At 43.1% G+C, this 16,379-nt stretch overlaps 1 protein-coding gene across 2 annotated transcripts in view; it reads left to right on the top strand.

Annotated features, from left to right (window-relative positions):
- FUT10 (fucosyltransferase 10) overlaps positions 1–16,379 on the top strand; it is a 106,059-nt gene that overhangs the window by 17,213 nt on the left and 72,467 nt on the right. The window contains exons 1-2 of one of the 2 annotated variants that reach the window (XM_030817081.1): positions 1,445–1,541; positions 3,812–4,106. In XM_030817081.1, coding sequence (XP_030672941.1) covers positions 3,815–4,106 — 292 coding nt within the window. In that variant the 5' untranslated portion in view covers positions 1,445–1,541; positions 3,812–3,814. Of the gene's footprint in view, positions 1–1,444; positions 1,542–3,811; positions 4,107–16,379 lie in introns of those variants that run through there. The other variant, XM_003269561.3, reaches the window with a different exon arrangement.

The raw sequence follows: 16,379 nt of genomic DNA, 5'->3' as shown, positions 1-16,379 counted from the left end.
CACCATGCCCAGCTAATTTTTTGTATTTTTAGAAGAGATGAGGTTTCACTATATTGGCCAGGCTGGTCTTGAACTCCTGACCTCAGGTGATCCACCCACCTGGGCTTCCCAAAATGCTGGGAGTACAGGTGTGAGCCACCATGTCTGGCCCGAGTTGGTTTGAATTTGGGATAAACAAACCTATACATTGCATTTGGTTGGTGAGTCTCAAGTTCTGTGTTTTTGTTTTTTTCACTCTTAAAAGGTTTGGCTGGGCACGGTGGCTCAGGCCTGTAATCCCAGCACTTTAGGAGGCCGAGGTTGGTGGATCACGAGGTCACAAGATCGAGACCATCCTGGCCAACATGGTGAAACCCTGTCTCTACTAAAAATACAAAAAAACTATCTGGGCGTGGTGGTGCATGCCTGTAGTCCCAGCTACTTGGGAGGCTGAGGCAGGAGAATCACTTGAACCTGGGAGGTGGAGGTTGCAGTGAACCGAGATTGTACCACTGCACTCCAGCCTGGTGACAGAGCGAGACTGTCTCAAAAAAAAAAAAAAAAGAAAAAAAAAAAAGGCTTTTCTGCCCCACCTTTTATTCCATGTCATGGACTTGTTAAAACTGGGTCATTTATCATTTTAACTTTTCTAGAGTGTGGGATTGGCTGCTTATGGTTTTATTTAATGCATTCCTTTATTCTGCCATATTTCCTACAATCTGGTAGTGACATCCAAAGGTAATGTCTTTTAAAAAGCTGTTTGGGTCAACATGATGAAACCCTGTCTGTACTAAAAACACAAAAAAATTAGCGGGGCGTGGTGGCCCGCATTTGTAATCCCAGCTACTCGGGAGGCTGAGGCAGGAGAATCACTTGAACCCGGGAAGAGGAGGCTGCAGTAGGCTGAGATCGCGCCATTGCACTCTAGCCTGGGCGACGGAGAGAGACTTTGTCTCAAAAAAAATAAAAAATAAAAAAAATAAAAAAAATAAGTTGTTTGGCAGAAGAAGAATCTCTCCTTAAAAGCATCCCTATTATTTGGAAATGAACTTATAACTCACATAGTAGATATTGATCTGAAATGTGGAATAAATTTTACCTTTGGAGTTGTATCCTATGGCTTTCTAAAAGCCTTTCTTTTAAGTGACTGGTTGTACATTTGCAGGGGAAGAAAGTCAGATGAAAAGATAGTTTGTGGCTACAAGTCATCTCCCGTGGATCAAACTACTGGGGAGAGCCACATTGTTCCATCATAAACATGCTGAGAGAGCTATTGGCAACAGGCAGACTTTAGTTTTCAGTGATGGCTCTGCTGCTCTAGTGTTGACTTTGGCGTCTCAGGTGATCCATGACTTTTTAAAGCCAATATAATTTCTTACTCCTTCTGGAGTGCTACTTGGCTTTCACTCAGTGGTTTTTTTTTTTTTTTTTTTTTGGCCTTGGATACATTTGAGAATCTAATGAAAGTCACGGGCCCTCCCCAGGGAGTTACAGACTCCATGCAATGCATCAATGATCAGTGGCCTTCATCTAACACCAGGAGCAGCTAGCACATAAAAGAGGTAACACTGTTGGCTGCTAAAAGCAGGACTGGAGGGCTGCACAGGGAGTGGCCTCCATGGCTGACTGGTGGAGCAGTTAACACATAGAAATGTAAATGTGCCTTACTTTAACTGCTTTAATGCTTTATTTGTTTCATAGTCTGACTACTAAACTTTCAGTTACATATGGAGCAGATCAACACTTTCTCCAGCATATTTCTATAATTAGTGCCATATCAATTACATTGGTATCAAATCTTGTTTTTTTCTGTCGAGATGGAGTCTCCCTTTTCTGCTCAGGCTGCAGTACAGTGGTGCAGTCATACCGCACTGCAGCCTTGAACTTCTGGACTCAAGTGATCCTCTGGTCTCAGCCTCCTGAGTAGCTGGGACTGTAGGTGTATGCCGCTGTGCTCAGCACAATACTAAATCTTAAAATTTGATGAAAAGGCAGCACTTCTGGAGTTTCTGCTACACTCACCCTGCCCTCCAGATGATTGTTACTGATGTCCAAGCTGACCAGTGACCCAGACTTAGACTATCCTGGAATAAATTTAAAAACGTGGTTGTAAGTGGGAGTGAGCGGAAGCCGAGTACTCATGGTCTACTATGTTGGTAATGTAGACTCTAAGGAATTTTGACATTAGGTATTATTTCACCATCTCAATGCTATAGTGAGTGTTACTAGAAACATAAAACTCATGTTATGACTACTTTAATTGTAATAAAAAAGAAACCAGTTGGTAATTTATAATTTATTTTCCCTAGAGTGCATTCTCTAGTAGTAGTCAGGTAATTTTCCTGTCATAGGTTTCATTAAGTGGCAAAACTGGCCAGGCGCGGTGGCTCACGCCTGTAATCCTAGCACTTTGGGAGGCTGAGGCAGGCAGATCACGAGGTCAGGAGTTTGAGACCAGCCTAGTCAACATAGTGAAACCCCGTCTCTACTAAAAATACAAAAAATTACCTGGGTATGGTGGCTGGTGCCTGTAATCCCAGCTACTTGGGAGGCTGAGGCAGGAGAATCGCTTGAACCTGGGAGGCGGAGGTTGCAGTGAGCCGAGATCGCACCACTGCACTCCAGCTCAGGTGACAGTGCGAGACTCCGTCTCAAAAAAAAAAAAAAAAGAGGCAAAACTATTTCTGGATATCCTATAAACTTATAAAATGGAGAGGAAATGTATTTGTTCTAAGTGTTTAGTAGAATCGTTGGCCATTCTTGTTGGTTGATATTTGGAGGCTGTGTCCACTCCCTGATCCCTGAAACCTGTGAATATGTTACTTTAGGTGGCAAAAGGGACTTTGCAGATGGGATCAATGTGACCCACTTTGAGATGGGGGGATTATCCCAAATTATTCATGTGGGCCCCATGTAATCACATGAGTTCTTAAAGATGGAGAGCCTTTCCTGACATGGTCAGAGAGAAGAGATGACATCAGAAGAGTCAGAGAGAGGCCGTATTGCTGGCTTTGAAGAGGAGGAAGGAGGCCATGAGTCAAGAATGGTGGTGGCTCTAAAAGAGAAGCAAGAAAGAGGCTTCTGTCCTAGAGTCTTCAGGGAGGAATGCAGCCCTGCTGACCCCTGGGTCTTAGCCCAGTGGGACCCATTGCAGACTTCTGACTTCAGAACTGTGCAATAACAAATTTGTGATTGATTGATTGATTGATTGGTTTTTGAGACAAGGTCTTGCTCTGTTGCCCAGGCTGGAGTCCATTGGTGCAATCATAGTTCACTACAACCTCTAACTACTGGGCTCAAGCAATCCTTCTGCCTCAGCCTCCTGAGTATCTGGGATTACAGGCATGCATCACCATGCCTGGCCAATTTTTTTTTCTTTTCTTTTTTTTGACATGGAGCTTTGCTCTGTTGCCGAGGCTCAAGTGCAGTGGTGCAATCTTGGCTCACTGCAACCTCTGCCTCCCGAGTTCAAGTGATTCAATTCTCCTGACTCAGCCTCCCAGGTAGCTGGATTGCAGGCATGTGCTGCCACCATGCCTGACTAATTTTTGTATTTTTTAGTAGAGTCGGGGTTTCACCATGTTGGCCAGGCTGGTCTCAATCTCCTGGCCTCAAGCGATCCTCCCACCTTGGCCCCCCACCGATGTGCTGATATTACAAGTGTAAGCCAGTGCACCTAGCTTAAATTTGTGTTATTTTAAATTATTGTTTGTGGTAATTTGTTACAGCAGCAATTGAAAATGAGTCGGGGGCTAAATCATCAAGATGAATGAGAGATGTGCAAAAGGAAATCAAACAGTTTGACTCTGGTAATAATTGTCTTCTCTTTTAGGTCATGGTTGAGCTGGGGAAGTTTGAAAGGAAGGAGTTTAAAAGTTCTAGTTTGCAAGATGGACATACAAAAATGGAGGAAGCACCTACGCATCTTAATTCGTTTCTTAAGAAAGAAGGATTGACCTTCAACAGGAAAAGTAAATGGGAATTGGACAGCTACCCCATTATGCTCTGGTGGTCCCCACTGACGGGGGAGACTGGGAGGTTAGGCCAATGTGGAGCAGACGCTTGTTTCTTCACCATCAACCGGACCTACCTGCATCATCCCATGACCAAAGCATTCCTCTTCTATGGTAAGCAGGGCTTTCGCCTTTCTCCCTTTGTTTGCTGTGGTCTTACTCCAAAGCTGAGTTACATTTTGCCACTGAAAAGTGATGGTGGAGCTCCCCTTGAAAACACTTTGACACCCCTGATTTCCTTTGCATTTGCTCCGTGGAAGGCCTGAGCATTTAGCAGATACAAAAAAGAAACAAGCCTGGTTGGGCGTGGTGGCTTCTGAATTCTCTAACACGTATATCTCTGAAGGGTTGGATAAGGGATTATGATCTTTTAGTTGTGCTTTGAGATGAAGCAAAGTTAAATGTTGAGTTTAATTTCCCAAATTTTAACAGAAGCTTCTAGAAAGATTTCCGTTACATACACAAAAAATATAGATAATATAATGGGCATTTATGTATCTATCACATAGCTTAAGGCATAAAATATTACATGTATAATTGAAAATCTGTATGAGCCCCTCCCTCATACAGCCCCTCCCTGACTGATCCCATTTCCCTCCCTGATACTCGAGGGAATCATGACGTGTGTGTGTGTGTGTGTGTGTGTGTGTGTGTTTGTGTAACAATGTTATTTAGACATATATATACATTTGTGTTAAAGTTTTTTAAAATATTTAAAACTTTTAAAAAAGTATTTTAAATGTTGAAGTGTTTTAAATGTTGACCGTGGTACAACCACTTTAGATATTGGTTTGGCAATGTCTAGTAAATGTGAATTCATACTTAATAATTCCACTACTAAATTTATAACTGCATGAAATCTCACATATATACGTGGATTGTTCATTATAGCATTGTTCCTCATAAGTAAAGCTTTTAAAGTAACCTAAATTCCAGTAACAGAAAAATGATTAAATGAAGTATAATATATAAATTCAGCGGAATACTATGCAATGATGAAAATGAACTAGAGCTGTGAGCATGTAAATTTGATAAACCTCAAAACTAAGTTACAGATAGAACGTTACATATAACACTACTCTACATTGTTTATGTTATTGTTAGAAATCTGTAGTGGAAATTATTATTATTATTATTATTATTATTATTGAGACGGAGTCTCACTCTGTCACCCAGGCTGGAGTGCAGTGGTGCAGTCTCGGCTCACTGCAACCTCCGCCTCCCGGGTTCAAGCGATTCTCCTGTCTCAGCCTCCCGAGTAGCTGGGACTACAGGTGCCCGCCACCACACCTGGCTAATTTCAATGTTTTTAGTAGAGACAGAGTTTCACCATGTTGGCTAGGCTGGTCTCAAACTGCTGACCTTGTGATCTGCCTGCCTTGGCCTCCCAAAGTGCTGGGATTACAGGTGTGAGCCATCGCACCTGGCCATCTGTAGTAGAAATTTATTTAAGAATATGTGATGCTACTCCAGGGAAACAACAAGTTGTACACACATACACATACATAAACACATGCATACACATATACATATATATACATATACACACACACATATACATACACATTTATGCATACATACGCATATGCATATACGTATGTACCCACATATACATACATCTACATACATGCATATATGCATATACACACATATATACATACACATATACACACATACACATGCACATATATACACATATATACACACATATATACATGTACACATGTATATACATACATACACACATACACATACTGTAATTTATATATACATATACAGATTGAGCATCCTAAATCTGAAAAATTTGAAATCTGAAATGCCCCCAAATCCAAAACTTTTTGAGCACCAACATGATGTTCAAAGGAAGTGCTTATTGGAACATTTCGGATTTCAGAATTTCATATTTGGGATTCTCAATGGTATCATTCAGGTGTTCCAAATTAAAAAAAAATCCAAAATCGGAAAAACTCCTGGTCCCAAGCATTTCTGTTAAGGGATACTCAATCTGTATGTATGTACATGTATGTGTACACACACACACACACATACACATCGTTTGTGTGTAGTGTACTTTTTTGCTCCTCTCTCCCTTTTCTGGAAGCATATAGAATCTTCTTTTTTTCACCAGTTTGGAAATTTAGTAATAACTGCTTTGGTGTGGGTCTGTCTCCTTTTACTGAAGTGGGAACATAAATGTCTGGTTGCCAGGAAGCCTACAAAACAGTCTTTAACTTGGTGACTGTTTTGGGACTCACAGATCTGCAGAGTCCATGCACTTAATTTTGTCAGCACACTTAAGAGTTGGTTTTTCTGTCTGGGATGGACTTATCTCCAACCAAATTCCAAGGAGACTTCTGGTTTGACCTTCCATACCTCAGATCCTGTTACTCTCCAGTGCCCAAAACTATCAGTGACTCTCATGGAGAACTGAATCTCTGCTGTTTATTACCTGGGCATTCAAGGCTCTGTGTAATCTGACTCCAATCTACCTTCCAAGCTTAACCCCTCTGATTCTAGCAACTAAACCTTATGTTCAAAAGTCAAACTGGAATAGTCCCCATTTGAGGCATAAGTCACAAATACTCCTAACTTAGCACCATTGTTTGTATAGTTCTATGTCCTACATTGTCCTTTTCGTATTTGTCTTGTCAGAATAATCTACTGAATACCTTCCATTTATTTGGCAATATAGATGAATAATATAGTTTCTGATGTCAAAGATTATTATCTTGAGAAAAAGGTATGACCCAACTGTAACGCAGGGGTAAATGGTATGTGTACCACGAGAGAAAAACCAACAAGTCTCTGTGGGATTTCTAAGACAGGAGAGAGTACTTACTATTGGAGGGATCAAGAAAGGCTTCATAGGCCGGGCACAGTGGCTCATGCCTGTAATCCCAGCACTTTGGGAGGCCCAGGCGAGCGGATCACCTGAGGTCAGGAGTTCAAGACCAGCCTGGCCAACATGGTGAAACCCCGTCTGTACTAAAAATACTAAAAATAGCTGGGCGTGGTCGTGCATCATGCCTATAATCCCAGCTACTCGGGAGGCTGAGGCAAGAGAATCACTTGAACTTGGGAGGTGGAGGTTGCAGTGAGCTGAGATTGCACCACTGCACTCCAGCCTGGGAGGCAGAGTGAGACCCTGTCTCAAAAAAAAAAAAAAAAAAAAAAAAGAAAGGCTTCATAACCCGTCCTTTAAAAAGTAAGAAATTTGAATTTGAAGTGGGCCTTGAAGGATATTGGGATTGGATAACGTTGAGATTGGAGGATATTTCAGTATGAAGAACAGCATGAATGGAAGCATGGAGGAAAACAATTACAAGTAATATCTGAGGTACAGCAAGCAGAGTGGATGGCTATAGCTTAGTTCTGGGTAAGGGAAAGATAAAGATTGAAGGACATATTGGGACTAGAGCTTGGAGAACCTTCAATGTTGGCTTAAGATTTTTCCATCACATCATAGGATGGTGTTGAGGAGTCAGTCCCTAGAGTTAAAGCCACCTTTTAAAAGTCAACTCAGGCCAGACGTGGTGGCTCATGCCTGTAATCCCAGCACTTTGCGAGGCTGGGGTGGGTGGATCACCTGAGGTCAGGAGTTTGAGACCAGCCTGGTTAACACGGTGAAACCCCGCTTCTACTAAAAATACAAAAATTTGCCAGGTGTGGTGGTGGGTGCCTGTAATCCCAGCTACTCGGTAGGCTGAGGCACAAGAATTGCTTAATTAAACCTGGGAGGAGAAAGTTGCAGTGAGCCGAGATTGTGTCACTGCACTCCAGCCTGGGTGACAGAGTGAGACTCTGTCTCAAAAAAAAAAAAAAAATAAACTCAGATATAACACCTAGAAACCATTCCTGATTCCTCTCCATCAGATGAAGCCCTCTTCTCTCAATGCCCACAGAGGATTTTATATCTCCTTTATGTCATTTAATTATCTACTATATATCAGGCACAGTGCCAATCATGAGGAATACAGGAGATAAATAAGGTAGCTATGGCATTTGGTCTTGTACTGTATGACCTTCTCTTCCCTAGTGCAGTGTAGAGTTCATGATAGAGCAACATCAATTCATCTTTGTTCCTCCTCCCACCCACTGTATATAGCACACTGCTTTGTACATGGTAGGTGCTCAGAAAATATTCTTAGAGACTTAGAGTCTTTTTTTTAAGATGGAGTCTTTGTCACCCAGGCTGGAGTACAGTGGCGTGATCTCAGCTCACTGAAACCTCCGCCTCCCAGATTCAGGCGATTCTCCTGCCTCAGCCTCCTGAGTAGCTGGGATTATAGGAGTGTGCCACCATGCCTGGCTAATTTTTGTGTTTTTAGAAGAGACAGGGTTTCACCATGTTGGCCAGGCTGGTCTTGAACTCCTGACCTCAAGTGATCCACCTGCCTTGGCCTCCCAAAGTGCTGGGATTACATGTGTGAGCCACCATGCCCTGCCGAGACTTAGAGTCTTTATGAATAGAGAGACCCATTCTAAACCCGAGAGTCTACCTTCTTTTTTGTAAAGGTGAGAGACTGAGGCTCAGGAGTGTTAGGGATGTGCCAAAATTGCAGTGGTTAGTACCATTGCAGTACACCAGTGGAGAACCAAGGTGTACTGACTCCTGACTGTGTGCTCCTTCACCTAGACCATATTTGTTTTTTGTTTGTTTTGGAGACAGGATCTCACTCTGTCGCCCAGGCTGGAGTGCAGTGGCATGATCATAGCTCACTCCATCCTCCAACTCCTGGGCTCAAATGTTGGTTTAAGACTTTCCATCACATCATAGGATGGTGTTGAGGAGTCACTGAAGTTAGAATAGCCTTTTGTCCTGCCTCAGCTTCCTGAGTAGCTGGGACTACAGGTGCTTGCTGCCATACCTGGCTAATTAAAAAAAAATTTTTTTTGTAGAGATGGGGGTCTTATAATGTTGTCCAGGCTGGTCCTGACCTCCTGGGCTCAAGCAGTCTCTCTGCCTCACCTTCCCAAAGTATTGGGATTACAGGTGTGAGCCACTGTGCCTGGCCTAGACCATATTTGAATGGACACTCATGACCATAATTAAACCTGAATATTTGGGTCTTGGAATTGCCTAAGGTGCCTGGTTTTTAACAAACAGAATTAGAAATTCAATTTATTTATAAAGTCTATTGAGCAAAACAGAATGAAGAAAACACAGTCTTCTGTCTGAGTGTTCCAAATCCCAATTAAGTAGGTCAATTAAAACTGCAAATGGGATTCTGGGGCAGCAGGATTGAAAAAGAAAATGCTGAAAAAATGATGGAAGTATCAAAAGCTGACCTAATTAAGGATAAAGGAAACTCACAGGATTATGTGGCCTGGAAGCTTTTGCAAACATTTTACATTTTAAATTTTGTTTGTTACCTTTGTAACCTCCTTGTTTTTCCTTCTTCCTAGAGATGAATCATTTTCTGAATATAAACACATTTCTGGAGGTACTAGTTAAAGACTTTAAGCAATGAAATATGCGAATACTGTGTCTGGTTTGAGTCTTTGAGAAATGCAAGGATTTAGCTACATTAACAATTCTCTAGCCACCACTGAAGGAGTTTTTTTTTTTAGACTAGTTTATTGAAGTGAGGAGGAAAAGAATAAAGTTTTTTTTTTTTCCTTTGAGTTGGAGTCTCGCTCTGTCGCCCAGGCTGGAGTGCAGTGGCGCCATCTCGGCTCACTGCAAGCTCCGCCTCCTGGGTTCACACCATTCTCCTGTCTCAGTCTCCCGAGTAGCTGGGACTACAGGTACCCCCCTACCATGCCTGGCTAATTTTTTGTATTTTTAGTAGAGACAGGGTTTTACCGTGTTAACCACGATGGTCTTGATCTCCTGACCTCGTGATCCACCCAGCTCGGCCTCCCAAAGTGCTGGGATTACCGGCTTGAGCCACCACGCCTGGCCTAGAATCACCATTGTAGTCCTCCACGACCCAATGTGGTAGAGAGCAGGTGTTCTGGTTGAAAAGGTCACCCGAGTGATGAAGTGTCTCTACGTACACCATCTATGGATGACGAATTCCCAGAGACTTGTAATGAAATACATTTAGAACAACTGACAGCAGACCTAGTTGATGCTTCCTTTGTTTCAGAGCACCCTTCAGGATTTCTCAGTGCCTTCATGTGATCACGTATAATTAAAAAGAGAGGCACACCCAGGAGGGAGCCTGACTGTTCAGACAGAGCCTCTCAAGAGTCAGACCTCTGCTGCAGTCCTCATTCTTCAATGTCTAGTCAGTTTTTTCAGTTCACCAAGAATCAGTAAAACTTTAATGAACTGAATGGCATTGACCTACATAGGAGATTCGTGCTTATAACAAAAAAAAATTTGTTGGTGTCTTTTCATGGAAACAGGAGTACTGATGTTTATTGTTCAGGGCACCTAGTCCTGATGATCAGGTTAGACAGAAAATGGCATTAGAATCATGAGGTTGCTTAGTGAGCTTAGAATTATAGTAAACACTTGAGCAATGGACCATCCAAGAAATGAGAAAGCCTCATTAGCTTCCTTTGTCTCTAACAAAGGAGCAGTAATAATGATCACTGTCATTAATTGATAGCTACTGGGTGCCAGGCACCAAAGGGACACTAAGTATTCTTTTTTTTTTTTTTTTTTTTTTTTTTAGATAGGATCATGCCTTGTCACCCAGGCTGGAGTGCAGTGGTGTGATATTGGCTCATTGCAACTGCTGCCTCCTGTGTTAGAGCAATTCTCATGCCTCAGCCTCCCAAGTAGCTGGGACTACAGGCGTGTGTCACCACACCTGGCCAATTTTTGTATTTTTAGTAGAGACGGGGTTTCACCATGCTGGCCAGGCTGGTTTTGAATTCCTGACCTCAAGTCATCCACCCACTTCGGCCTCCCAAAGTGCTGGGATTACAGGCATGAGCTACTGCACCTGGCCACCAGTTGTATCTTTTTGCATTTCCCAGCTCAGACCCCTTCCCCGCTGGAAGGCTGCCATGGTCTTTCTGCTCTATACCCTTTCCTGGTTCCTCTTCTCCTTCCCTGTCCAGCTGCTTTCTGGAGCCTGTCAGAGTTGCAGTGAGGACAGGGAGGAGAATGAAGGAGACAGGACATTTCTTAATTGGCTGGGTGGCTTTATGTCCTCTGAACCTGGCAGGTGGTTGGAGCTGGTGTCTTTGGGTGGGTCTGGCAGGTGATGCAAGTGAACTTTTTTTATTCTGGGGTGGTTTCCTGGCATTTGATATTTCCTTGCTGGACTTGTTGCTTTTATAGTTTCTTTTCCTAGGAAGCTGCATCTCTGCTCTGGGTAGTCATATGGGACAGCTTCCCAGCACCTGGCATTTTGCAGACCACAGCCAGCTTCTTTCTGCAGAGGTCTCTGGTCTCTATGTCCTCATGGTTACTTTGGAATCTTGATATCTGTTCTTTTAGTTGCATCTCAACAGTCAGTTCTAGAATGTCTCTTTGGAAGGTCACCATTTGCCAGGTCCCTTCTGTGTTGGAGAAGCACAGAAACAGAACAAGTACAGTCCAAGATGATTATGTCACCATTGATGGGACAGCAACCTTGATTGATTTCCTTATACTGCCACCCCTGGTCATCTTGTACTGGGTATCTCCTAAGGCTTCGTGAGTGATATATCTATGACCCATTCTCATGGGTGGAGATTTCTGCTGATCTCATCCATTTCATATTGATTCTTACTAGTTTTTTTCTCCAGAGATTAGCTTAATTTTGGAAACTGTGCATTGAATGCAGATAGTAGGTAATTGTCATTTATAGTGTGCCAGATTTAAGACTTTTTGGGAAGTAGCAAAGAAATGGGCTTAATTAGAGTGTTTGGCAGTAACAAAGTTGGACACAAAAATGAAGGTCATGGCTAGGCGCAATGGCTCACACCTGTAGTCCCAGCACTTTGGGAGGTCAAGGCAGGCAGATTGCTTGAGCTCAGGAGTTTGAGACCAGCCTGGACAATATGGCAAAACCTGGGCTATACAGAAAATACAAAAATTAGCCAGGCATGGTGGCACTTGCCTGTAGTCCCAGCTACTCTGGAGGCTGCGGTGGGAGGATTGCTTAAGCCTGGTAGGTGGAGGTTGCAGTGAGTCGAGATTGCGCTACTGCACCCTAGCCTGGGCAACAGAGTGAGAACCTGTCTCAAAAAAAAAAAAAAGAAGATGAAGGTCATAACTGAACAATAGATTTTATATATATCTGCTCCAATCAGATACTTTGTTTAAAATAGACACCCCATTTTTATTTAAATAAATAATAATTATTATTTTTGGGGGGATGGAGTCTCACTCTGTCATCCAGGCTGGAGTGCAGTGGCGTTATCTCAGCTCACTACAACTTCTGCCTCCTGGGTTCAAGCGATTCTCCTGCCTCAACCTCCTGAGTAGTTGGGATTACAGGCACACGCCACCATGCCCATCTAATTTTTGTATTTTTAGAAGAGACAGGGTTTCCCCATGTTGGCCAGGCTGGTCTCAAACTCCTGACCTCAGGTGATCCACCTGCCTTGGCCTCCCAAAGGGCTGGGATTACAGGTGTGAGCCACTGCACCTGGCCCAAATAATAATAATAATAATAATTTTTTTTTGAGATGGAGTCTTGCTCTGTTGCCCAGGCTGGAGTGCAGTGGTGTGATCTCAGCTCACTGCAAGCTCCGCCTCCCAGGTTCACGCCATTCTCTTGCCTCAGCCTCCCGAGTAGCTGGGACTACAGGCGCCCACCACCATGCCGGGCTAATTTTTCTGTATTTTTAGTAGAGACGGGGTTTCACTGTGTTAGCCAGGCTGGTCTTGAACTCCTGACCTCAGGTGAGCCACCCACCTCGGCCTCCCAAAGTGTTGGGATTACAGGCGTGAGCCACTGTGCCTGGCCAGAACCATTTATTTATTTATATTTTATTTTACATATTTTACAGTCGTAGTTTGATCTACCTTATCTGGATTGTTATAGGGCACAGATTCGAGTCCCCTGGCCTTTGAGAAATGTGAGTGCCAGAGAGTCACTTGCCCACTGTTGAGAACCAGTGTCTGTTTCTCAACCAGCTTTGTGTTATATACTTTTTGCATATGCTGGAACTCCCTTGAAATATTAAAAATTTTGCTTACTAGTGAAAAAAATGACCCCTCAGAAGGAAGTCAACTACATGTACTGATAATGGAAATGAAGATAAAAGTCAAGTGTTTTAAAACAGCAGTTTATTAGGCAGCAGATAGTAATTTAAATAGATTAAACTGTAGAACATTGGACTAACTTGATGGTTTGCATCTGTGTGAAATGGTTCACGTGACTCCATTTTTTTTGAAGAAATCATGTGCTATAATGGTTGTGATATGGGATAATTTGAGGGTGTCTCAGGATGTATCCCTTGCTACTGTCTGAGTCTCTTCTTTATTCATTTATACAACTGGCATCTAGAAACCTATAATGGATTAGGTGTGGGGGGTTATAGTGGCAAACAAAACAGGCTCTGCCCTCATGGAGCTTATGAGATATGTATACAGCATGCCACCAGATAGGGATGAGCATTTTGACTTTAATTAATTAATTAATGAATTAGTTTTTGGAGAGAGGGTCTTGCTCAGTTGCCCAGACTGGAGTGCTGTGGCATGATCATAGCTCACTGCAGCCTGGACCTCCCAGGCTGTAGCAGTCCTCCTGCCTCAGCCTCCTGATTAGCTAGGACTACAGGCGCATGCCACCATGCCTGGCTAATTTTTAATTTTTCACAGAGACATGGTCTCAGTATGTTACCCAGGCTGGTTTTGAACTCCTGAGCTCAAGTGATCCTCCTGCCTCAGCCTCCCAAAGTGCTGGGATTACAGGTATTAGCCATCAGGTTCTGTCACATTTTGACTTTAGACAGAGTGATCAGGGAGGTCTCTCTGAGGACCTAACATTTGAGGCAGAGACTTGAAGAGGAAGCAGTTTGAAGGTGGAAGGAAGAGAAAGAAGGCAGCATGAGATGAGATTTGAATGGGAGTCAGGAGCCAGGCCATCAGGGTTTCATCAGAGTGGGAAGTTTGGATATATTCTTTTTTTTTTTTTGAGACAGAGTCTCACTCTGTCGCCCAGGCTGGAATGCAGTGGCACCATCTTGGCTCACTGCAACCTCCGCCCTCCAAGTTCAAGCAGTTCTCCTGCCTCAGCCTCACAAGTAGCTGGGATTACAGGTGCCTGCCACTGCACCTGGCTAATTTTTTGTATTTTTAGTAGAGATGGGGTTTCACCATCTTGGCCAGGCTGGTCTTGAATTCCTGACTTTGTGATCCACCCACCTCGGCCTCCCAAAGTGCTGGGATTACAGGCATAAGCCACTGCACCTGGCTGAAGTTTGGATATATTCTAAGTGCCTTGGGAAAATATCAGGAGGTTTAAAGCAGGGGTGATATGATCTGATTTTTATTTTGTTTGATTCTGATTTACGATTTAAAAAGATCCCTCTGACTTCTCCACGGAGAACCGATTAGAATAGGAACAAGGAAACAACACACAGTTTCTTTCTTTTGTTTTTTTTTTTTTTTTTTTTGAGACTAAGTCTCACTCCATTGTTCAGGCTGGAGTGCAGTGGCGTGATCTCGGCTCATTGCAACCTCCGCCTCCCGGGCTCAAATGATTCTCCTGCCTCAGCCTCTCGAGTAGCCGGGATTACAGGCACGCACCACCATGCCTGGCTAATTTTTTGTATTTTTGTAGAGATGGTGCTTCACCATGTTGGCCAGGCTGGTCTCGAACTCCTGACCTGAAGTGATCCACCCGCCTTGGCCTCCCAAAGTGCTGGGATTACAGGCATGAACCACCACTCCCAGCTGCAAAACACAGTTTCTATTCAATAAGTGGAAATGATGGTGTCCTGGATTAGGGTGAGATGCAGAGGAGAAGGAAGTGGTAGCTTTGAGATGTGATCTGAAGACAGATACTATGTCTTTTTGGTGGGTGATATGGTTTGGCTGTGTCTCCACCCAAATCTCATCTTGGATTGTAGCTCCCATAATTCCCATGTGTTGTGGAAAGACCCAGTGGGAGATAACTGAGTCATGGGAGCGGTTTCCCCCGGACTGTTCTCATGGTAGTGAATAAATCTCACGAGATCTGATGATTTTATAAGGGCTCTCATTCTGTCTTGTCTGCTTCCCCTTTCTCTCGGCTGTCATTCACCCCTTTCACTTGGCTCTCATTCTCTTGCCTGCCACCATATAAGACATGCCTTTCGCCTTCCACCATGATTGTGAGGCCTCCCCAGCCATGTGGAACTGTGAGTCTATTAAACCTCTTTTTCTTTATAAATTACCCAGTCTCGAGTTTGTCTTTATCAGCAGTGTGAAAACGGACTAGTACAGTGTGGGAGAGGAACAGGATCTTGCTCTGTTGTCCAGTTTGGAGTGCAATGGTGCAAACAATGCTCACTGCAGTTTCAACCTTCTGTGCTCAAGCAATCCTCCTGCCTCAGCCTCCTGGGTGGTGGTACCTGGGACTACAGGCATGCGCCACCACACCTGGCTCATTTTTAAATTTTTTTGTAGAGACAGGGTCTCCCTATGTTGCCTAGGTTGGTCTTGAACTCCTGGGCTCAAATGATTCCTCCTACCTTGGCCTCCCACAGTACTGGGATTACAGGCATGAGCCACTGCATCTAGCCAGAATCTATGTCTTGCTTAATGGTATCTGTTTTCATATATACAGGTGTGTATATATATATATATATATATATATATATATATATAAAAGAAGAATTAACTGTGCTTATTTATTTAACCTCTTGACTTTTCAGACGCTTTGTTCAACCTCATGTTATCAATTTAACACAACTGTGATGCATAAAAAACCTAAATGCAGTTATTCATTTCCTTCCTGATGGGCATAAAAACGTCAGTAAATTATTGATCACAAAATATTTTGCTTCCATAAGCATATAAATATTTAATCCTTAAGGTAATTTACCTTATTTTACCTTCCTGAGTACAGGTGTCTAAATTTGACATCAAATTATTGATAACTATATATTTTGGTTGCATGTGAGGACCCGTGAAAAAATTTAAGTGTGCAACTGGTAGGCAGTCATATAATTCACAGCCCAGAACTTTATATCGAAAAATGTAAATACAAATTCCTTAGACTCCTTTATTTTTATTATTTTTTATTTTTTTGAGATGGAGTCTCGCTCTGTCGCCCAGGCTGGAGTGCAGTGGATGATCTTGGCTTACTGCAACCTCTGCCTCCCCGGTTCAAGCGATTCTCCTGCCTCAGCCTCCCAAGTAGCTGGGACTACAGGCATGTGCCACAATGCCCAGCTAATTTTTGTGTTTTTAATAGAGATGGGGTTTCACACTGTTGGCCAGGCTGGTCTTGAACTCCTGACCTCAAGTGATCTGCCTGCCTCAGCCTCCCACAGTGCTGGGATTACAGG

This window comes from Nomascus leucogenys, chromosome 8, assembly GCF_006542625.1.
Source record: "Nomascus leucogenys isolate Asia chromosome 8, Asia_NLE_v1, whole genome shotgun sequence".
Lineage (NCBI taxonomy): Eukaryota > Metazoa > Chordata > Mammalia > Primates > Hylobatidae > Nomascus > Nomascus leucogenys.
This window is presented reverse-complemented; position numbering and strand designations above follow the sequence as displayed.